The 24,214-nt window shown below is 45.3% G+C and overlaps 1 protein-coding gene across 2 annotated transcripts in view; it reads left to right on the forward strand.

Annotated features, from left to right (window-relative positions):
* Window positions 1-8,912: 8,912 nt before the first annotated feature.
* Window positions 8,913-24,214, forward strand: part of dpysl2 (dihydropyrimidinase like 2) — a 66,611-nt gene continuing 51,309 nt past the window's right edge. The window contains exon 1 of one of the 2 annotated variants that reach the window (XM_016997205.2): window positions 8,913-9,489. In XM_016997205.2, coding sequence (XP_016852694.1) covers window positions 9,163-9,489 — 327 coding nt within the window. In that variant the 5' untranslated portion in view covers window positions 8,913-9,162. The remainder of the gene's footprint in view (window positions 9,490-24,214) is intronic. The other variant, XM_003227055.4, reaches the window with a different exon arrangement.

The following is a 24,214-nucleotide window of genomic DNA, read 5'->3' on the forward strand; positions in this document are numbered from 1 at the left end:
TTATCCAACATTTTCGCTTATCCAACGCTTTTATTTTTCAGTGATTGTTTTTTTGGGGGGCGCCAAAATTCTGTTCGCCTACACTTGAAAAATACCTAGGGCCGGCTCTGATGCCAAGTCTATCATGTGACCTATGTCTCTTGCCCATTTTGTCATCACCTCCTTCACTTGATCTTCTTCTGTGTCAAAATCCCATTGGCTTTTTAAGCTGCTGCATGACCTTGTTGGCTCATGTTTAACTTGTTCCCCACGAGGACTCCAAGGTCTTTTTCACACGTACTTCTGTCGAGCCAGGCGCCCCCCATTCTGTATTGTTGAAGTTCATTTTTTCTGCCTAAGTGGAGTATTTTGCATGTGTCATTCATTGCATTTACACACAGAAATCTTAGAAAGGGCTAACTCATTATAATTGTAGCACACATGGCGCGATTTCCCCCCCTTTCATCTGGGTTCAAGGCCATTTCAGGAACTATAAGAACGGGGCTGCTTTTTCATGGTGTTCATCTGCAGAGCACTTGAGTCCATCCCATATTATGTCCAAGCTTTGTCTCGAAAGCCAGAGCACAAATTGCAGCCAGTCATTACAGCCTCTTGAATCCCCTTTTCTTGTCAAGTCCAGCAGTGGCCTGCGTTGATTGACTGTTTATTCGTAATACTTCTATTAATATTTATAAAGCTTCTATAATGCATGAGTCCCTGTACCTGATGGACCATATGTTGCCCTCTGTCCTATATCAAGGCACCTGAGCTGACGGAGCCTATGTCCTGCCAAGGTATGATTTTGTGTTAGGATGAACGAGGGCAACATTTCTCCTCCGTTTCTACCTCATTAGTCATCAAGGCACATCTCTGGCCTTCTCCAACCCAAACCTCTGGGATTACTGCCTTCCCTTTCAAACTTGAGGTTTTAAAGCAAATCATCATAAGCTTGTGTTCGGTTTATTAGAGATTGTTTTGAATCGTGACCCCTCTCCTTTCTGATTGTGATTTAGGCATGTTTGCTGTCTTTGCGGAGATTTTTTTAAAAAAATTAAATGCCTTTTTGCATTTTTAAAGTGTCGGTATCCATGCTGGGGGGCACAGATGACTGCAAATTAACTTTTAATGGTATGCATCTGAATGAATAAATAATGCATCGTGATAAATAGCTTTGGGAGATGGCATTTGGATTGGAAGGGTACTGAATATGGATTTTTAAAAGTAATAATATTCCCGAACAGCATTTTGAATTACACACTTAGTTGGGCATGTCTAAAGCTCAGATGTATCTGTCTGACACCTTTCAGCATTGGAGGGAGGGAAGTCAAACAGAGGGTATATATTTATACAGGCACATTCAATATACAGTAGAGTCTCACTTATCCAAGCCTCACTTATCCGAGCATCTGGATTATCCAAGCCATTTTTGTAGTCAATGTTTCAATATATCGTGATATTTTGGTGCTACATTTGTAAATACAGTAATTACAACATAACATTACTGCATATTGAACTACTTTTTCTATCAAATTTGTTGTATAACATGATGTTTTGGTGCTTAATTTGTAAAATCATAACCTAATTTGATGTTTAATAGGCTTTTCCTTAATCCCTCCTTATTATTCAAGATATTCGCTTATCCAAGCTTCTGCTGGCCCATTTAGCTTGGATAAGTGAGACTCTACTGTATTTGTTTTGTGCACAAAATTATTTAAAATTATTTATAATTGTACCTAGCACACCACAGTTATTTATAATTCCATTTTTCTTGTTACAGGGAGGCAAGAAGGTGAACAGCAAATGCTACGTTCCATATACAGTAGAGTCTTGCTTATCCAACCTTTGCTTATCCAACATTCTGTATTATCCAACACAGTTTGCTTTTTAGTAGTCAAATTTTCAATACATTGTGAAGCTTGGGTTCTAAATTCGTAAATACAGTAATTATTACATAACATTATCATGTATAGGGGCCCCTGGTGGCACAGTGTTCAAATCCCGGGAGTGGAATGAGTGCCCGCTGTTAGCCCCAGCTCCTGCCAACCTAGCAGTTCGAAAACATGCCAATGTGAGTAGATCAATAGGTACCACTCTGGCGGGAAGGTAAGGGTGCTCCATGCAGTCATGCCGGCCACATGACGTTGGAGGTGTCTATGGACAACGCCGGCTCTTCGGCGTTGAGCACCAACCCCCAGAATCGGTCACGACTGGACTTAATGTCAGGGGAAACCTTTACCTTTACCTTTATCATGTAAAGTAAAACATGATATTTTTGTGTTTAATTTGTAAAATCATAACATAATTTGACGTTTAATAGGCTTTTCCTTAATCCCTCCTTATTATCCAACCTTTTTCCTTGTCCAACGTTCTGCCGGCCCGTTTATGTTGGATAAGTGAGACTCTACTGTATTTAATTGGATCTGACAGATGCACAGCACGTCCTGATGCATGTTATTTTTGATGGTGAAATATTTATTATTATTTTTTATTATTTATTTTTGTTGGGCAGAAGTTCATGGTGGGGTCTTTGGGTTCTTGAGTTTCCTTCAGAGTAGATAATTATTTATTCAGGTTGCTGAGGGAGGGAAAGAATATGACAGTGGGAAACAATTCTGTATGGGATTTTTACCTGGATTTTTTGGTGTGAAGGTTTGGTGCTATGCCCAGCCGGAATGGGGAAGCATTGGGCACATCTACACCAGGGGCTCCCAACCTTTGGTCCTCCAGAAGTTTTGAACTTCAGCTCCCACAGCTGGTAAGATAGGTGGGAATTCTGGGAGTTGAAGCCCAAAACACCTGGAGGACTAAAGGCTGGGAACTACTGATCCTCATTGTTGGAATGAATGCTGTCTGACACCACTTGAACTGCCATAGCACGTGCTATGATAGCTTTCTCTGTCAAAGAGTGCTGGTGCCTCATAGCATCGCATAGCCTTGAGTCATAGCAATTAAAGCGGAGTCAAACTGCATTTATTCTAAAGAAAAGATTTATTTAATGGACAAAGGCAATCAATGCCTTTGGGCAGAGCTTTCATCCAGGTGGCATGGTGCTGAAAGGACAGTGCCTTAAGACACCCACCAGTATTCAGTGTTGGTCGCTTGGTGCAGGTCCATTGTGGTTGGGTTCAGAGTGTTCTTGATTGTAAGTTAATTATAAATCCCAGCAACTACAACTCCAATGACAAAATCAATCCCACTCAACCCCACTAGTATTCAAATTTTGGCGTATTGGGTACTTGTGCCAAATTTGGTCCAGATCCATCATTGTTTGGGTTAACAGTGCTCTCCAGATGTAGGTGAACTACATCTCCGCTAACTCACCATCAATCCCTTCCAAATCCCTCCAGTATTTTCTGTTGGGGGTTCTGTGTGGGAAGTTTAGCCCAATTCTATTGTTGGTGGGGTTCAAGAGGCTCTTTAATTGTAGTAGGTAAAGGTTTCTCCTGACATTTAAGTCTAGTCATGTCTGACTCTGGGGGTTGGTGCTCATCTCCATTTCTAAGTTGAAAAGCCGGCATCGTCCATAGACACCTCCTAGGTCATGTGGCCAGTGTGACTGCATGGAGTGCCGTTACCTTCCCGCATAAGCGGTACCTATTGATCTACCCACATTTGCATGTTTTCGAACTGCTAGGTTGGCAGAAGCTGGGGCTAATAGCGGGAGCTCACTCCGCTTCCCCAATTCTAAGTGCCAACCTTTTGGTCAGCAAGTTTGGCAGCTCAGCGGTTTAATCTCCTGCGCCACTGGGGGCTCCTCTTTGATTGTAGGTGAACTATAAATCCCAGCAACTACAACTCCCAAATGTTAAGGTCCATTTTCCCCAAACTCCACATTTGGGCATATTGAGTATTTGTGCCAAGTTTGGTCCAGCTCCATCATCCACAGTGCTCTCTGGATGTAGGAGAACTACAACTCCAAAACTGAAGATCAATGCCCACCAAACCCTTCCAGTATTTTACATTGGTCATGAGAGTACTGTGTGCCAAGATTGGTTGAATTCCTTTGTTGGTGGAGTTCAGAATGCTCTTTGATTGTAGATCAGTGATTCCCAAAGTGGGTGCTACTGCTATAGGTGATGGCACCTATTAGGACATGGGGGCGGGACCAGAGGAGGGGCGGGGCCTCTTCCCAAGTGCCCCCCGCCGGCCCCGCCTCCTGCGCCCTGGCCCCGCCTCCCAACCAGCGTGCCCTGGCCCCACCTCCCGCGCTGCGTGGGAGGCGGGGCCAGGGCACGCTGGGTGGAAGGCGGGGCCAGGGTTGGCCCCGCCTCCCATGCTATTCGCCCTGGCCCCGCCTCCCACGCAGCGTGGGAGGCGTGGCCAGGGTTGCAAAGAGGGAGGCTTCACCGCCCGGGGAGGGAAGGAGGGGATCTCTCCAACCCTTCCCGGGCGGCGAAAGAAGCCGGCTTCGCCGCCCGGGGAGGGAAGGAGGGGATCTCTCCAACCCTTCCCGGGCGGCGAAAGAAGCCGGCTTCGCCGCCCGAGGAGGGAAGGAGGGGATCTCTCCTCCCCTTCCCGGGCGGCGAAAGAAGCCGGCTTCGCCGCCCGGGGAGGGAAGGAGGGGATCTCTCCAACCCTTCCCGGGCGGCGAAAGAAGCCGGCTTCGCAGCCCGGGGAGGGAAGGAGGGGATCTCTCCTCCCCTTCCCGGGCGGCGAAAGAAGCAGGCTTCGCAGCCCGGGGAGGGAAGGAGGGGATCTCTCCAACCCTTCCCGGGCGGCGAAAGAAGCCGGCTTCGCAGCCCGGGGAGGGAAGGAGGGGATCTCTCCTCCCCTTCCCGGGCGGCGAAAGAAGCAGGCTTCGCAGCCCGGGGAGGGAAGGAGGGGATCTCTCCTCCCCTTCCCGGGTGGCGAAAGAAGCAGGCTTCGCAGCCCGGGGAGGGAAGGAGGGGATCTCTCCTCCCCTTCCCGGGCGGCGAAAGAAGCCGGCTTCGCAGCCCGGGGAGGGAAGGAGGGGATCTCTCCAACCCTTCCCGGGCGGCGAAAGAAGCCGGCTTCGCCGCCCGAGGAGGGAAGGAGGGGATCTCTCCTCCCCTTCCCGGGCGGCGAAAGAAGCCGGCTTCGCCGCCCGGGGAGGGAAGGAGGGGATCTCTCCAACCCTTCCCGGGCGGCGAAAGAAGCCGGCTTCGCCGCCCGAGGAGGGAAGGAGGGGATCTCTCCTCCCCTTCCCGGGCGGCGAAAGAAGCCGGCTTCGCCGCCCGGGGAGGGAAGGAGGGGATCTCTCCAACCCTTCCCGGGCGGCGAAAGAAGCCGGCTTCGCCGCCCGAGGAGGGAAGGAGGGGATCTCTCCTCCCCTTCCCGGGCGGCGAAAGAAGCAGGCTTCGCAGCCCGGGGAGGGAAGGAGGGGATCTCTCCAACCCTTCCCGGGCGGCGAAAGAAGCCGGCTTCGCAGCCCGGGGAGGGAAGGAGGGGATCTCTCCTCCCCTTCCCGGGCGGCGAAAGAAGCAGGCTTCGCAGCCCGGGGAGGGAAGGAGGGGATCTCTCCTCCCCTTCCCGGGCGGCGAAAGAAGCCGGCTTCGCCGCCCGGGGAGGGAAGGAGGGGATCTCTCCAACCCTTCCCGGGCGGCGAAAGAAGCCGGCTTCGCCGCCCGAGGAGGGAAGGAGGGGATCTCTCCTCCCCTTCCCGGGCGGCGAAAGAAGCAGGCTTCGCAGCCCGGGGAGGGAAGGAGGGGATCTCTCCTCCCCTTCCCGGGCGGCGAAAGAAGCAGGCTTCGCAGCCCGGGGAGGGAAGGAGGGGATCTCTCCTCCCCTTCCCGGGCGGCGAAAGAAGCCGGCTTCGCAGCCCGGGGAGGGAAGGAGGGGATCTCTCCAACCCTTCCCGGGCGGCAAAAGAAGCCGGCTTCGCAGCCCGGGGAGGGAAGGAGGGGATCTCTCCAACCCTTCCCGGGCGGCGAAAGAAGCCGGCTTCGCTGCCCGGGGAGGGAAGGAGGGGATCTCTCCTCCCCTTCCCGGGCGGCGAAAGAAGCCGGCTTCGCAGCCCGGGGAGGGAAGGAGGGGATCTCTCCTCCCCTTCCCGGGCGGCGAAAGAAGCCGGCTTCGCAGCCCGGGGAGGGAAGGAGGGGATCTCTCCAACCCTTCCCGGGCGGCGAAAGAGGGAGCCACAAGGCCAGGGCGCACTGGTCGGGCGGCGGGGCACCGTCAGAGCGGTGCCCCGCCTCCCTCCCAGCCTGACGGCGCCCCCCGGGACCTGCGCCCGAGGCGGCGGCGTCACGTGGCCTCTATGGTGGGGCCGGCCCTGACCTCTCCTGAGAGGCCATTTAGGATTAAAGGGCGGGGCTAGGGGTGGGGGTGGGCCCTCTTCCCAAGAGTGTGAGACCCCTTAGGCACCTGTTAGAACACGGGGGCGGGGTATAGAGGTTCAGCCCCATCAGGCACTTGAGAAGAGGCCCCGCCCCCTCCTCTAGCCCTGCCTCCTGTGTCCTGGCAGGCACCACAAGACAGGGATAGAAGCTCAGCCCTACCTCAGAGCTCGTAACTCCGCCCATCCCAGTCCTGGCTGCCCATTTGTGGCCCTGCCTGCCTCCCCCACCCAGCCCTGCATCTTGGACTAGGGGAGAGGCTCAGCCCCACCCTCTTGAGCAAGAGCCACGCCCACCCCTCTAAGTCAAGGCCCCCTTTCCAGGAGACGCTGAGTCATATTTTTTCTGGAAAGGGGGCGGCAGGCCAAATAAGTTTGGGAACCACTGTTGTAGATGAACTATAAATCACAGCAACTACAAGTCCCAAATGACAAAATCAACCCGCAAACCCACCAGTATTCCAATTTGGCGGGTATGGAGGTATATGTACATAATTTGGTCCAGTGAATGAAAATACATCCTGGATATCAGATATTTAGATGAGCATTCATAACAGTGGCAAAATGACAGTTATGAAGTAGCAACGAAAATATGGCAACGAATACATGACGGACTGTGTTGTCGAAGGCTTTCATGGCCGGGATCACAGGGTTGTTGTATGTCTTTCGGGCTGTGTGGCCATGTTCCAGAAGTATTTTCTCCTGACGTTTCGCCCACATCTATGGCAGGCATCCTCAGAGGTTGTGAGGCATGGATAAACTAGGCAAGGAAAGTAAATACAGTAGAGTCTCACTTTTCCAAGTCTTGCTTATCCAAGCCTCTGGATTATCCAAGCCATTTTTGTAGTCATTGTTTTCAATATATCGTGATATTTTTGTGCTACATTCATAAATACAGTAATTACAACATAACATTACTGCATATTGAATTACCTTTTCTGTCAAATTTGTTGTATAACGTGATGTTTTGGTGCTTAATTTCCCCAGGCAGGAGGCAGTCAGGCTTTGAAGCTGCAAGGCCATTCAATGCTAATCAAGCTGGCCAATGGCAACATTCACACTTGCCTCAAACAGACAAGCGTTCTTTCTCCCAACATGGACCACAGATATACAAACCTGCCTTGCTTAGTTTCCAATATATCTCCCAACCTCTGAGGATGCCTGCCATAGATGGGGGTAAACGTCAGGAGAGAAAACTCGCAGCAACCTATTATTATTACAGTAGAGTCTCACTTATCCAACATAAACGGGCCGACAGAACGTTGGATAAACGAATATGTTGGATAATAAGGAGGGATTAAGGAAAAGCCTATTAAACATCAAATTAGGTTATGATTTTACAAATTAAGCACCAAAACATCAGGTTAGACAACAAATTTGACAGAAAAAGTAATTCAATACGCAGTAATGTTATGTTGTAATTACTGTATTTACGAATGTAGCACAAAAATATCACCATATATTGAAAACAATGGCTATAAAAATGGTTTGGATAATCCAGAGCAGGGGTCCCCAAACTAAGGCCCGGGGGCCGGATGCGGCCCTCCAAAGTCATTTACCTGGCCCCGTCCTAAACTTTAGACTTAGGGTTGACCTATGTCTACCTGGTCTTTGGAGGTCTCTTTGCTTACCTATGGTCTTATGAGATCATCTAGATGGTCTTTGAATGTCGCTTTGCTTAGCTACGGCCTTATGAGACAATCTAGATGGCTTTTGGAGGTCACTTTCCTTACCTAGGGTCCTATGAGACCATCTAGACGGCTTTTGAGGGTCCCTTTCCTTACCTATGGTCTTATGAGATTGTATAGATGGCCTTTGAGGGTCCCTTTCCTTATCTATGGTCTTATGAGACCATCTAGATGGTCTTTGGAGGTCTCTTTGCTTACGTATGGTCTTATGAGATCATCTAGATCAGGGGTCACCAAACTAAGGCCCATGGGCCGAATGCAGCCCCCCAAGGTCATTTACCTGGCCTTTTAGGTTGACCTAAGTCTGAAATGACTTGAAGGTACACAAAAGCAATCCTAATTTTTGACTATTTCCTCATAGTCCGGCCCCCCAACAGTCTGAGGGGCCGTGATCCGGCCCTCCACTTAAAAAGTTTGAGGACCCCTGATCCAGAGGCTTGGATAAGCAAGACTTGGATAAGTGAGACTCTACTGTATTTACTTTCCTTGCCTAGTTTATCCATGCCTCTCAACCTCTGAGGATGCCTGCCATAGATGTGGGCGAAACGTCAGGAGAGAATACTTCTGGAACATGGCCACACAGCCCGAAAGACATACAACAACCCCACATGAGGGACTGTATGAAGGGGTGGGGCATTAGGAAGGCTGAGTGAGAACCAGTGGTGTAAGCTGTCTCCCCCGCCTCACAGGGACCCCCTTCCTTCCCTCCCCAGACAGCCCTTCTTTTGTGCAAAGGCTGAGCCTGGAAGGAGAGAGGCGTGTGCGCCTTGGTGCGTTGCAGAGAAAGAGAAAGAGAAGGTGGGCGTGGCAGGGGGGAAAGCACTCTTCCCGGCCGGGCAGGCAGTGCCTCTGTCGGGGAGGGGTCTTGTGGCCACTTGTGGCAGCTGCACTGCGCTTGGGGAAGGGGCTGGAGAGTCGCCCCCCTCCCTCTCCAAGCCTATTCGCCCCTTTGCCGGGCGCATCACTTCCGGATCAATTCTGCAGTATCCTTTTTCCCCACCCTTTTCCCCCCCTTTCCCCCACTCCCTGAAACATCAGCTGGGTGCGAGGAACTTGAACCCTCCTCGCCCACCGCCCCTTTTCTGCACACCCTCAGTGTCTCCGTCCACACTCAACTTCTCTGCCTCTCTTTCCTTGTCGCCCATACAAAGGCTCGGACCTCACGCCCTCCTTGGGTTTGGAGAGCCCAACAAGCAAGCCATGGCCGAGAAGAGGCAAGCCGGCGAGGAGGACGAGGGCGAAGTCCCGGCTTTCTTCAAGAACCTGGGCTCCGGCAGCCCCAAACCCCGGCAGAAATTCTGCGGCATGTTCTGCCCGGTGGAAGGCTCCCTGGAGAACAAGACCATCGACTTCGGGTCGCTCCCGGGGTCCCGAGGAAGCGCCAAGGGGGGTGTCGTGGCCCAGCAGCGGGACGTGGCTCACCTGGGCGGCAGGTGGGAGTCGCCAGTGGAAGGCGGAGGAGGGGGCCGGAAGGTGGAGATCCGGAGGTCCACCGGCAAAGAAGCCTTGCAGAACCTCAGCGACAAGGTGAGCAAGGGAGGAGGAGGAGGAGGGCTGGGCTTGGCACTGACTGGGGAAGGTGCCTCCTGGAAGGGATAGGGTTGAGCTTCTCCTCTGCGCCCCCAAACATTGGAGAGTCGTTTTGGCCAGACACAAAGTCAGATCTCCTTTCTTCTAAGGGTCGGCAATGGGGGGAAGCTGTAGGTCTGCATTAGTCCCCCCACAGGAGACCTTGGAGGCTGCAACCCTACTGCACCTGCTCCCACCAATTAATAATAATAATAAGCAATCACAGAAATCACAGGGGCCGGGCTGTGGCGCAGGCTGGTAAGCAGCTGCTGCAATAAATCACTCTGACCATAAGGTCATGAGTTCGAGGCCAGCCTGTGGCAGAATGAGCACCCATCAATTAAAAATAAAATATAGCCCCTGCTCGTTGCTGACCTAGCAACCCGAAAGATAGTTGCATCTATCAAGTAGGACAGGGGTCCCCAAACTTTTTAAACAGGGGGCCAGTTCACGATCCTTCGGACCATTGGAGGGCCGGACTACAGTTGGCTACCGAACAATAATAATAATAATAACAATAACAATAAATAAGAGGGTTGGAAGAGACCCTTTGGGCCATTGAGTCCAATCCCCCTTTGCCTTAGTGCACCGAAAACACAAGCAAAGCACCCCTGACAGATGGCCACCCAGAATCAATGCTAATAATAATAATAATAATAATAATAATAATAATGAGGGTTGGAAGAGACCTCTTGGGCCATTTAGTCCAAACACCTTCTGCCTCTGTGCACCATAAGCACAAGCAAAGCATCCCTGACAGATAGCCACCCAGCCTCAATGTTAATAATAATAATAATAATAATAATAATGGTTGTAAGAGAAGAAGGGACCTCTTGGGTCATTTAGCCCAACCCCTTTCTGGCCTTGTGCCGTGGGGGCCGGATAAATGGCTTCGATGGGCCGCATCCGGCCCCCGGGCCTTAGTTTGGGGATCCCTGGAGTAGGAAATAAGGTACCACTTATAAAAGTGGGGAGGCAAGTTTAACTAATTTACAACATTGGAATGAGGAAGTGAGGAAGTGCCGTCACAGTGGATGATGAAGCAGCTGCTCCCCCCTGTGGCCAGAATCAAACATCCCCTCAGGAGAAGGTTAAATTGCCTCTGCGTCTGTCTGTCTGTTGTCTCTGTCTCGGTTCGATGTGTTTATGGGCACTGAATGTTTGCCCTATATGTACATAATGTGATCCGCCCTGAGTCCCCTTCGGGGTGAGAAGGGCAGAATATAAATACTGTAAATAAAAAAATCCTTGGCCACTCCAACAACTATCATGTCAGACTACGCAGAGAAGCCATTGAAATCCACAAGCATGTGGACAACTTCAACAGAAAGGAGGAAACCATGAAAATGAACAACATCTGGCTACCAGTATTAAAAAACTCCAAAATCAGAACAGTAGATGGGAAGCAACACTCTGAGGGCAGAAGAGACCCAAGGACGGCTAATGTCTCTGGACAAAAGATACCCCTCAGGCAAGAGACAAACCTTTCCAATGCTAATTAGGGTGATTAATTGCAACATTAACACTGGCTTCCAACTGACAAAGGACTGTTGTCACACCCTGGACTCTCCACAGATATATACAGTAGAGTCTCACTTATCCAAGCTAAACGGGCCAGCAGAAGCTTGGATAAGTGAATATCTTGGATAATAAGGAGGGATTAAAGAAAAGCCTATTAAACATTAAATAACCAATAAAATTAGGTTATGATTTTACAAATTAAGCACCAAAACATCATGTTATACAACAAATTTAACAGAAAAAGTAATTCAATACACAGTAATGTTATGTTGTAATTACTGTATTTACAAATGTAGCACAAAAATATCACGATATATTGAAAACAATGACTACAAAAATGGCTTGGATAATCCAGAGGCTTGGATAAGCAAGACTTGGATAAGTGAGACTCTACTGTAGTTACTTTCCTTGCCTAGTTTATCCATGCCTCACAACCCCTGAGGATGCCTGCCATAGATGTGGGCAAAATGTCAGGAGAGAATACTTCTGGAACATGCCCACACAGCCCGCAAGACATACAACAACCCTCCAATCTAAGACATCTAAGAAATCTCACAAAATTTTGCATCTGATGTACATGGATGACCTGAAGCTGTATGGGAAAAAGAAAAAGGTTTGGATCATTGATGTCGCCATACCAGGTGACAGTCACATTGATGAAAAACAACAGGAAAAACTCAGCCACTATCAGGACCTCAAGATCGAACTTCAAAGACTCTGACAGAAACCAGTGCAGGTGGTCCCGGTGGTGATCGGCACATTGGGTGCCGTGCCAAAAGATCTCAGCCGGCATTTGGAAACAACAGACATTGACAAAATCACGATCTGCCAACTGCAAAAAGCCACCTGACTGGGATCTACACGCATCATCTGAAAATACATCACACAGTCCTAGACACTTGGGAATTGTTCGACTTCTGATTTTGTGAAACGAAATCCAGCATATCTATCTTGTTTGCTGTGTCATATAATAATAATAATAATAATAATAATAATAATAATAATAATAATAATAAATAAATAATAATAATAATAATTGGTGGGAGCAGGTACAGTAGGGCTGCAGCCTTCAAGCAACTGGAAAAGCTTAAGCAATGCAAGGATTTGAAGATCGAACTGCAAAGACTCTGGCACAAGCCAGGCAAGGTGGTCCCAGTGGTGATCGGCACACTGGGTGCAGTGCCTAAAGATCTTGGCCAGCACTTAAAAACAACCGACACTGACAAAATTACCATCTGTCAGCTGCAAAAGGCCACCCTACTCGGATCTGCACACATTGTTTGCCAATACATCACATAGTTCTAGGCACTTGGGAAGTATCCAAGGTGTGATCCAATACAACAGTCAGCATAATGATCTTGTTTGCTGTGTACTAATCTTGTTGTGTATCAAATAATAATAATAATAATAATAATAATAATAATAATAATAATAATAACAATAATAATAATAGGTTGCTGCGAGTTTTCTCTCCTGACGTTTCACCCACATCTATGGCAGGCATCCTCAGAGGTTGGGAGATATATTGGAAACTAAGCAAGGCAGGTTTGTATATCTGTGGTCCATGTTGAGAGAAAGAACTCTTGTCTGTTTGAGGCAAGTGTGAATGTTGCCATTGGCCAGCTTGATTAGCATTGAATGGCCTTGCAGCTTCAAAGCCTGTCTGCCTCCTGCCTGGGGAAATTCTTTGTTGGGAGGTGTTTGCTGGTCCTGATTGATTCATGTCTGGAGTTCTCCTGTTTCTTTATTTACTGTCTTGATTCTGTTTTTTTTTATACTGGTAGCCAGATTCTGTTCATTTCTGTTCCTCCTTTCTGTTGAAATTGTCCACATGCGTGTGGACATGCTTGAGGTCATTTACTCAAGTGGGTTTACATAGCTAAGTTGGGATCCAAACCTTGAAAAATAACCCAACTATCACATCACTAGACCACATGACACCCTTTTGGGAGTGGGGCTGGGATACATTATTATTATTATTAATAATAATAATAATAATAATAATAATAATAATAATAATAATAATTCTGTCTTATCAATCAGTTGTCCTTATATCCTGCCGCTCTTCTGATGAGTACAAGAGGTAAACATGACTTTCCTCCTCTCTGCTTTGTTCTCACAACAATTCTCTGAAGTAGATCAGGTTTAGAGTATGACCAGTCTAAGGAAACTATAGTATTAGAACGATAGTTTCCTCAGTCCAAAACTCACCATTAGACCAGTGCTGTAGCACACTGTGAAACACAAACGGCCAGGAGGCCAACAGTGGAGTAAGACTGTTGCTTTCATGACTCAGCTTATGCTTCCAAGAAGTCATCTGTTTCCAATATGAGAGACGGGATTCTGGGCTAGATGAAATATTGGCGTTATTTGCCATTAGCAAGCCATTTGTGAGACATCTGATTTGCTGCCCAAAGTGGGTGGACATGGTCATTCATCATACTTTGCGTGCCAAATTCAATTTCACCGAATTACAAGAAATGTTGATTATAATAGACATATTTGATCCACAATGCTTATCCTGTTTTTCCTGCGTCTTCCTCCACCACAGCTTGGAGTTACTTGTCATTGCTTGTAAGGGCCACTTTTTAGCATCAGTGGAGTTGCAAATAAAATACATGATGGCTGTAAATTAAGAAGATTGACTTCATAACTCTCCTGGTTTAACTATAATGCTCGGTCTACTCAGGGGCAGTCCAACCGCGAGGTGAAATAGGCACTTGCCTATAGCGCCATTGTCCCGGGGGCGCAATTGAGCCCCCCCGGGAGGATGGTACCACCCCCCACCTCCTTCTCCTTCGGGCCTTCCGGCGACCGCGCTGGGCCTTCCGGCGGCCGCGCTGGGCCCGCCTTCGGGGCCTTCACAGATTGTGAGGTCTGTGGGAACTTGAAGCTAAGTAAGTGGGGTTTATATATCTGTAGAAGGTCCTGGGTGGGAGAAAGAACTCTTCTTTGAAGCAGGTGTGAGTGTTGTAATTAATCACCTTGATTAGCATTTAATGGCCCTGTGGCTTCAAGGCCTGGCTTCTTCTTGCCTGGGAGAATCTTTTTTTTTGGGAGGTGTTAGCTGTCCCTGATTGTTTTCTGTCTGGATACCCCCTATTTTCAGATTGTTGTTCTTTATTTATTGTTCTGATTTTAGAGTTTTTTTAAATACCGGGGGCCAGATTCCCTTTTGGTGGCCTTTTAATTATCTGCCTTGATATTCTGGGTTATATGGCTGTGTGGAAGGACCTTCAGGGCCCTTCCACACAGCCATATAACCCAGAATATCAAGGCAGAATAACCCACAATATCTGCTTTGAACTGGGTTATCAAGTCCACACTGCCCTATATCCCTGTTCAATGTTTGGTGCTAAATTCACAAATATAGTAATTCCTACATAACATTACCATGTATTGAACTGCTTTTTCTGTCGATTTGTTGTAAAACATGATGTTTCGGTGCTTAATTTGTAAAATCTTAATGTAATTTAATGTTTAATAGGCTTTTCCTTAATCCCTCCTTATTATCCAACATTTTCGCTTATCCAACGCTTTTATTTTTCAGTTATTGGTTTGGGGGGGTGTGCCAAAATTCTGTTCACCTACACTTGAAAAATACCTAGGGCTGGCCCTGGTCTACTTTTCTAGTTATAAGAACATGGCATCACTAGATTGACAAGGAGGTTCAAGTGATGGCGTCTTCTGCTCTGTTGAGGCTTTTGAGCAATCAAAGTTCCTGGGAAGAGCTTACATACAAAGTTCCTGGGAAGAGCTTAAAGGCATTTCTGTTCCATTAGGAAAGTCTTCAAGAATCTTCCTGTCTCCTACTATTCTGTCCTCTTCGATTTACTAGCTGTGAGGAGGCAGCATCCATCTAGAGGTCCTACAACTAGACACATTTGGAAGAAGGCATTTTCTGAGGCTCCTTCTACACTGCCATATAATCCAGATTATCAAATCAGATAATCTATATTTGCTTTAAACTGTTGGAAAACTTGACATTGTACTAGATTTCCTTTGACCAGAAGCTGGCCACTTGGAGTTCCTCTGGTGTTGCTGTGAGAAGGTCCTCCGTTGTGCATGTGGCAGGGCTCAGGCTGCATTGTAGTCAGTGGTCTGTGGTTTGTTCTTCTCCATATTTGCATGTTGTGGACTCCACTTTGTGGCCCCATTTCCTAATATTGGCTCTGCATCTCGTGGTGTCAGAGCGCAGTCTGCTCAGCACCTTCCAACTCACCCAGTCTTCTGTGTGCCCAGGAGGGAGTCTCTCATGCAGTATCAGCCACTGATTGAGGTTCTGGGTTTTAACTTGCCACTTTTGGACTCTTGCTTACTGAGGTGTTCCTGTGAGCGTAGATCTTAAGAAGCTGTTTCTTGATTTAAGGCATTAGCATGTTGGCTGATATCTGAACAGAGGATGGTTCAGAGATGTCACTGCCTTGGTCCTTTCATTATTGGCTGCTACTTCCCAACGGATGTCAGGTCATGCAATACTGGCTAAATAGTATAATTTCTCCAGCGGTGTAGGGCGTAGACATCCTGTGATAATGTGGCATGTCTCATTAAGGGACAATCCACTGTTTTAATGGGGTGAGATGTATTCCACAATGCGTATTCAGCAGCAGAGTAGCAAAACGCAAGGGCAGATGTCTTCTTTGTAACTGGTTGTGATTCCAGATGTAGTTTAGTGAGGCAGCAGTACTCTTTGGCAGAGAGGGCTGTCAACTTTGTAAAACTACAACTCCCATGATTCCACAGCACTGAGCCCTGGCAGTTCAAGTGGCGTCAAACTGCAGTGATTCTATAGTGTAGATGTACCCACGCTTTACGCTATGTGACTTTGTGTATACTTAGCTATGTATGTTCTGTTAGACAATAATGGGAATCTGACAAGGGTCCCAACCTGCGCTTTAGCACTCCTTTGATGGTGTAATGATGGCAAAAAATGGCAAAGTAATGAATTGCTTTTTTAAAATGGTAACTATAACACTAGTTAAAATGTTTTGGAAGGGATGTGTAGTCTTAAATGTAACTAATTGTTTTTTCAATGGAGCATTCCAACTCTGCTTTTTCCTGGCAATGATCACATAATGGCTCATGTCTTTGCTTTGGGAAGCAGAGCGAGAGAGAGTCAGGTACCATCTCTCCCTAAGCGGAGGCTGAGCAGCTTCAAAGAAAGCATCGCTGGGCTGTCAGCCAAGAGATATTGCCAGACGCTGCACTTTCCTTCCCCGTTAAAGAGCTCACATTTGCAGCTTTGAAGTTCAGAGGTAGCTAAGTCTACCGGCACGCGACAAATTTCCACTTTCAAGGCAAAATGTGCCTTTTTGAAATATTTCTGCTGGCTCAGCAGCTTCAGTCTATCCGAATCATCACCTGGAAAGGTCAACTGACACACCATCACTGTCACAATTGTATCTCTGTTTGACTTATTTTACTTACCATTCTATCATCGTGCCTCAGAGTGGCAAACAGACAAAAGTGATACAAACCATTTAAATCAGCGGTTTTTAACCTGTGGTCCACAGGGTCCTGGTGGTGCCATGGAATTCCCACAGGCAGACAGATAGACAGGCAGACATTGAGCTACATTTTGAATTTTCATTAATTAGTAAAAATAATTGTGAGTCTTACGATGGTAGGGATGATTCTATCACCAGACTGAAACACCAAGCTCTTGCTCTGTCCCTCAGTCCTGTGATTGCTTTTGGAGTGACTTGTCCCATAGGTTTTTTTAAGGCATTCCACAGTCACTTGACTTGCTTAAAAAAGCAAATTTATTTACCAGAATGAAGCACAAAGCAATAGTTTCTTTGTCCCTGAGTTACTGAACACACTTTGGGGATACAGGTCTACACCTTCCGGTCCCAATTCAAGGTGCAGACCATCATTTATAAAGCCCTAAACGGTTTGGGACCCATCTACCTTCGTGACCGTATCTCCTACCATAAACCTGCCCGATCCCTCCGTTCATCAGGGGAGGCTCTCCTGTCACCGCTTCCTATATCTCAGGCCCGCCTTGTGGGAACAAGGGAGAGGGCCTTTTCTGCTGTGGCCCCCCCGTTTGTGGAATTCACTGCCCAGTGAAATTAGGCAAGCCCCCACTCTTTTAGCCTTTAGGAAAGATTTAAAAACATGGCTATTCCGATGTGCCTTCGGAGAGTAACTGTTCTTTTGTCACTCCCCTCAACATTTATCCTCTAGACTGTTTCATTATCTGATGTCCCTGTCCCCCGAGGTTTTTATTTTGATCCCTTTCTCACCCCGAGTTTTTAACTTAGCGTTGATGCGGCTCGCCCCTGTTAGATTGCTTTCTTGATTCTGTGCTGTACTGTATATTTTATCAATTGTATTGGTTAATTGTATTATGATAGGTTGTTTTTTGTTGTATTGTATTGTATTGTCCTGGGCAGGGCCCCATGTAAGTCGCCCCGAGTCCCTTTGGGGAGATGGTGGCGGGGTATAAATAAAGTTTTATTATTATTATTATTACATGGCAAACCTCTAATACAGGGGTCCCCAAACTAAGGCCCATGGGCCGGAAGCGGCCCTCCAAGGTCATTCACCTGGCCCCTGTCCTAAACTTTAGACTTAGGGTTGACCTAAGTCTACCTGGTTTTTGGAGGTCTCTTTGCTTAGCTATGGCCTTATGAGACCATCTAGATGGCTTTTGGAGGTCATTTTCCTTACCGATGGTCCTATGAGACTGTCTAGATGGCCGTTGAGGGTCCCTTTCCTTACCTATGGTTTTATGAGATTGTCTAGATGGCCTTTGGGGCCCCTTTCCTTATTGATGGTCTTATGAAACCATCTAGATGGCCTTTGAGGGTCCCTTTCCTTATCCATGGTCTTCTGATGGCCTGATGAGATCATCTAGATGGTCTCTGAGGCTGCCTTTCCTTACCAATGGTCTTATGAGATCATCTAGATGGTCTTTGGAAGTCTCTTTGCTTACCTATGGTCTTATGAGATAGTCTAGATCAGGGGTCCCCAAACTAAGGCCTGTGGGCCCTCTAAGGTCATTTACCTGGCCTCTGTCCTAAACTTTAGACTTAGGATTGACCTAAGTCTGAAATGACTTGAAGGCACACAACAACAATCCTATTTTTTTTTACTATTTCATCATAGTCCGGCCCCCCAACAGTTTGAAGGACTGTGAATCAGCCCTCCACTTAAAATGTTTGAGGACCCCTGCTCTAATAGTTCTACTGCTCCCTTGCATTTCATTCTATCTGGCTGCAACTCCCATCAGCCCCAGATCTGGCTGGACTGCAACATGAGGCTGTCATCCTAACTGGTCAGACTGGCCTTCTTCTTGGGCTTCAGCTCCCATCATCTCCAGCCTGCTTAGCAAAAGGGTAAGGATGGTGGGAGATGCAGTCTAGAAAGTGGTCTGAGCCATCTGACTGGTTTGGAGGAGAGCTGCACCTTCAATTGTGGGTGGGAATTATGTGGCTCTCCGGATGTGGGTAGACTCCAACTCTCATCATCTTCTGTCCTGCTCCCCCCCAACTCTGTTTATGTTTTAAGATAGTCATGTATGTATGCCAATATTGGTCAAGATCTATTGTTGTGATTCACATAGCTCTCTAGATGTGGGTAGACTACAACTCCCATCATCCCATCCGTATTTTAATATGGGTATGATGGGTATGTGTGCCATGCTTGGTTCAGATTGGTATGTGTGCCAAGTCGGGGGGGATTCACACACCTTTCTGGATGTGGGCAGACTACAACTCCCATAATTCTCTTGCACCCCCTGAAAAGAACCCCACCAGTTTTTTAAGTGGATCTTAATTAGTGCCAAATTTGGTCCAAATCCACCATCTGTGGCCACGGCACGGCTCTCCAGAAGTTCTCATCCTCCTTGGCCAATCCCCCGCAAAACCCTAGCAGTACTTTATGTTGCATGTGCTACGTTTGTTCCAGAACCATCAAGCCGTGTAGGAGCCTTTCTAGTTCAAATATATAAATAAAATATAAACATACCTATTTTGACCTTTTTATATTTATAGATAAAGGTGATGTATTTGTGTGTTTGTATATGTGCATGAATGTATATATCCATATGTGTGTATACATATATGTATGTGTCCGTAAGTGGTACATGTCCAATTCATGTTTTGTTTTCTATTTCTCAAAATTATTTTTCTCAAATTTGTTACATCACAAACCTGGTTTGTACAGTAATTTCTTCTATCTATTGTAGTGGTTCCCAACCTTGTTTTGACCAGGGACCATTCTCCAACATTAGTACCAAAAGGGTAACAAATCGGTTTTTGGTCAACATTAGATTAGGTTTGATTTTTTGGGGTGCTGATTCAAAAAATTGTATAGGATATACCACATTGGTTCTAGTTTCTGATACAGAACATATGCCATCCAGTAGTCGCCATCTGCTAGCCCACAGAAAACCATATTTAATAATCTAGATCTGATGTGGTCTACCCAAGGCCATTTTCTGAATCAGCACCCCAAATAACCCCAGGGTCAGGCCTAAAAACAAAGGTGCATCTGCTTCCAAGTACCACATGGACCGTCTCTGCTCAGGGGGACGGAGGAGGAGGAGAAGCAGCAGTCAGTAGGCTTGTTGACGCGCCTTTCGTGGATAGTCAGCCTCTCCTTACCGAACATTCCTGTTGCCTCGTCACTAGAGTCTTGCGAGACCATAATTTTTGTTGCAATAGAGTGAGCTCCAGCTTCTGCCAACCTAGCAGTTTGAAAACATACTAATTGAGTAGATCAATAGGTACCGCTCCGGCGGGAAGGTAACGGTGCTTCATGCAATCATGCCGGCCACATGACCTTGGAGGTGTCTACAGACAACGCCGGCTCTTCGGCTTAGAAATGGAGATGGGCACCAACCCCCCAGAGTCAGACACGACTAGACTTAATGTCAGAGGAAAATTTTTTACCTTTACCTTTATCTAATATAATAAATATAAATATACAGTAATATATCTATATATATAAAAGGGTAATGAAATTTCAGCCTAGGACAAAACAACAAAACTACACATCCCAGAAACACTAAATTTGGCAGCACAACCCCTCATCCACACCTCTACGTTCATACAACAAAAAGAAAAGAAAAATAAAGTCCTAATTAGAGGGAGAGGAATAATTGTTTTTATCCAATTGCTGCCAGTTAGAAGGTTAAGCTCTGCCCACTTGGTCTCCTAGCAATCCACTTAGCCATTTAATGGTGCCCAGGGCCGCTTCAATCACACTGTCTAGAAAATACAGATTATCTGATTTGAACTGGATTATATGGCAGTGTAGACTCAAGGCCCTTCCACACAGCTATATAACCCATTTATAATCTTATATTACCTGCTTTGAACTGGATTATCTTGAGTCCACATTGCCATATAATCCACTTCAGTGTGCAGTCGGACACAACTGGACTTAATGTCAGGAGAAAACCTTTACCCTTTACCTTAACTACCACCAATTCCTCAATACTTTATCTCCCATACCACCATACTTCGCCACAGCAACGCGTGGCCGGGCACAACTAGTAAAATAATATAAATATATAAAATAATTCACACACTTTTGGATATACAATACAGAGAATATTTTGTAAATATAAAATAATATAAAAATATAAAATAATAAACACACTTTTGGATATACAACACAGAGAGAATATGTTGTAAATACAAAATAATATAAAAATATAAAATAATACACACACTTTTGGATATAAAACACAGAAAGAATATTTTGTAAATATAAAATAATATAAAAATATAACATAATAAACAGACTTTTGGATATATAACACATAGAGAATATTTTGTAAATATTTTGTAAATTTTAAGCCATGTAGGTATGTAGGGCTAGTGCAATTTGAAACAATGTCTTTGTGATGCTGAGAAGGCAAAAGCATCCAGCCATTATTATTATTATTAGCGACATTTAAATCCCACCTCTCTCACCCTGAAGGGGACTCAAGACAGCTTACAAGTCATATGTACATACAATATATTACATTATTCGTATAGCACAATATAAGCATTATATATTGCTATATTGTGGTATAACACTATATTGTAATATTATTAGTAATATTACATGTAATATAAATATACCATTATAATAGTCTATTATTATTGTTATTATTATTATTATTATTATTATTATTATTATTATTATTATTATTATATTGTATTACATCAATACAGTAGAGTCTCACTTATCCAACATTCTGGATTATCCAACGCAGTCTGCCTTTTAGTAATCAATGTTTTTGTAGTCAATGTTTTCAATACATTGTGATGTTTTGGCGCTAAATTTGTAAATACAGTAATTACTACATACAGTAGAGTCTCACTTATCCAACATAAACGGGCCAGCAGAATGTTGGATAAGTGAATATGTTGGATAATAAGGAGGCATTAAGGAAAGGCCTATTAAACATCAAATTAGGTTATGATTTTACAAATTAAGCACCAAAACATCATGTTATACAACAAATTTGACAGAAAAAGTAGTTCAATACGCAGTAATGCTATGTAGTAATTACTGTATTTACGAATTTAGCACCAAAATATCATGATGTATTGAAAACATTGACTATAAAAATGCGTTGGATAATCCAGAATGTTGGATAAGCGAGTGCTGGATAAGTGAGACTCTACTGTAACATTATTGCGTATTGTACTACTTTTCTGTCAAATTTGTTGTAAAACATGATGTTTTGGTGCTTAATTTGTAAAATCATAATCTAATTTGATGTTTAATAGGCTTTTCTTTAATTCCTCCTTATTATCCAACATATTCTGCCAGCCCATTTATGTTGTATAAACGAGACTCTACTGTATACAGTAATATAAAAAATATATAAATATATAAAATGCGTAATACACACACTTGGATATACAACAAAATATTTTGTAAATATTTTGCTAATTTTAAGCCATGTAGATAAGCATTGGGTTGTTGTATGTCTTTCGGGCTGTGTGGCCATGTTCCAGAAGCATTCTCTCCTGACGTTTCGCCCACATCTATGGCAGGCATCCTCAGAGGTTGTGAGGTATGGAGAAAACTAAGCAAAGAGGTTAATATATATCTGTGGAAAGTCTAGGGTGAGAGAGGTCAGTGTGAATGTTGTGTAGTTAATCACTTTAATTAGCATTGAAAAGCTTATCTGCTGTCTTCTTCCTGCCTCTGGGGCATCCTTTGTTTAGAGTCGTTAACTGCCCTTGGTTGATTCATGTCTGGAAATCCTCTGTTTTCAGAGTATTGCTTTTTATTTACTGTTCTGATTTTTGAGTTTTTTAATACTGGTAGCCAGATTTTGTTCATTTTCATGGTTTCTTCCTTTCTGTTGAAGTTGTCCACATGCTTGTGGATTTCAATGGCTTCTCTGTGTAGTCTGACATGATAGTTGTTAGAATGGTCCAGCATTTTTGTGTTCTCAAATAGTATTCTGTGTCCAGGCTGGTTCATCAAATGCTCTGCTACGGCTGATTTCTCTGGTTGAATTAGTCTGCAGTGCCTTTCATGTTCTTTGACTCTTGTTTGGGCGCTGCGTTTGGTGGTCCCTATGTAGACTTGTCCACAGCTGCATGGCATCCGGTAGACTCCTGCAGAAGAGAGAGGATCCCTCTTGTCCTTCGCTGACTGTAGCATTTGTTGGATTTTCTTCGTGGGTCTGTAGATAGTTTGTAGGTTGTGCTTCTTCATCAGCTTCCCTATGCGGTCAGTAGTTCCCTCACCTCCTCCAAGGTGAACTCAACCACCTAAACTGGGCTCTACAGGCCAATGGAGACTCCACCACAGACATCAGAAGAGCTGCAAGGCCAAGAACAAGCCATGAGAGTCAAGACAAAGATCCACCCAGAGGAAAGGTGTTCTTACCATACATCAAGGGAACCACTGATCGCATAGGCAAACTGATGAAGGCCTCTTCCACACTCCCTATAAGATACAGATTATCTGATTTTAACTGGATTATATGGCAGTGTAGACTCAAGGCCCTTCCACATAGCTATATTACCCATTTAGAATCTTATATTATCTGCTTTGAACTGGATTATCTTGAGTCCACACTGCCAGATAAGCCTCGCTTATCCAAGCTTCTGGATAATCCAAGCCATTTTTGTAGTCAATGTTTTCAATATATCGTGATATTTTGGTGCTAAATTCGTAAATACAGTAATTACAACATAACATTACTACGTATTGAACTACTTTTTTCTGTCTAATTTGTTGTATAACATGATGTTTTGGTGCTTAATTTGTAAAATCATAATCTAATTTGATGTTTAATAGGCTTTTCCTTAATCCCTCCTTATTATCCAAGATATTCACTTATCCAAGCTTCTGCCGGCCCGTTTAGCTTGGATAAGTGAGACTCTACTGTATATATATATATATATATATATATATACACACACACCATTATACCAATATCTATTATTATTATTATTATCAACACAACGACGTTGTATGGCACAGCAAACAAGATAGATATGCTGGATTTCATATCGCAAAACCACAAGTCGAACACTTCCCAAGTGTCTAGGACTGTGTGATGTATTTACTGATGATGCGTGCAGATCCCAGCAGGGTGGCCTATTGCAGTTGACAGATGGTGATTTTGTCAATGTCTATTGTTTCCAAATGCCAGCTGAGATCTTTTGGCACGGCACCCAGTGTGCCCATCACCACCGGGACCACCTGCACTGGTTTCTGCCAGAGTCTTTCAAGTTCAATCTTGAGGTCCTGATAGCGGCTGAGTTTTTCCTGTTGTTTTTCATCTATGCGACTGTCACCTGGGATGGCAACATCAATGATCCAAACCTTGTTCTTTTCCACAACTGTGATGGCTGGTGTGTTGTGTTCCAGAACTTTGTCAGTCTGGATTCGGAAGTCCCACAGTATCTTTGCGTGTTCATTTTCCAATACTTTTGCAGGTTTGTGATCCTACCAGTTCTTTGCTGCTGGGAGGTGGTACTTGAGGCATAAGTTTCAATGAATCATTTGGGCCACATAGTTGTGTCTCTGTTTGTAGTCTGTCTGTGCGATTATTATTATTATTATTATTATTATTATTATTATTATTATTATATTGCATTACATCAATACATCAAGGTCTCCTCCTTCTAGTCTGGTCGGCAAGAGCAGGGTGTGGACCAAGCAGCAACACATCTGAAGGGTTGCAGAT

Source organism: Anolis carolinensis, unplaced genomic scaffold (assembly GCF_035594765.1).
Source record: "Anolis carolinensis isolate JA03-04 unplaced genomic scaffold, rAnoCar3.1.pri scaffold_8, whole genome shotgun sequence".
NCBI lineage: Eukaryota > Metazoa > Chordata > Lepidosauria > Squamata > Dactyloidae > Anolis > Anolis carolinensis.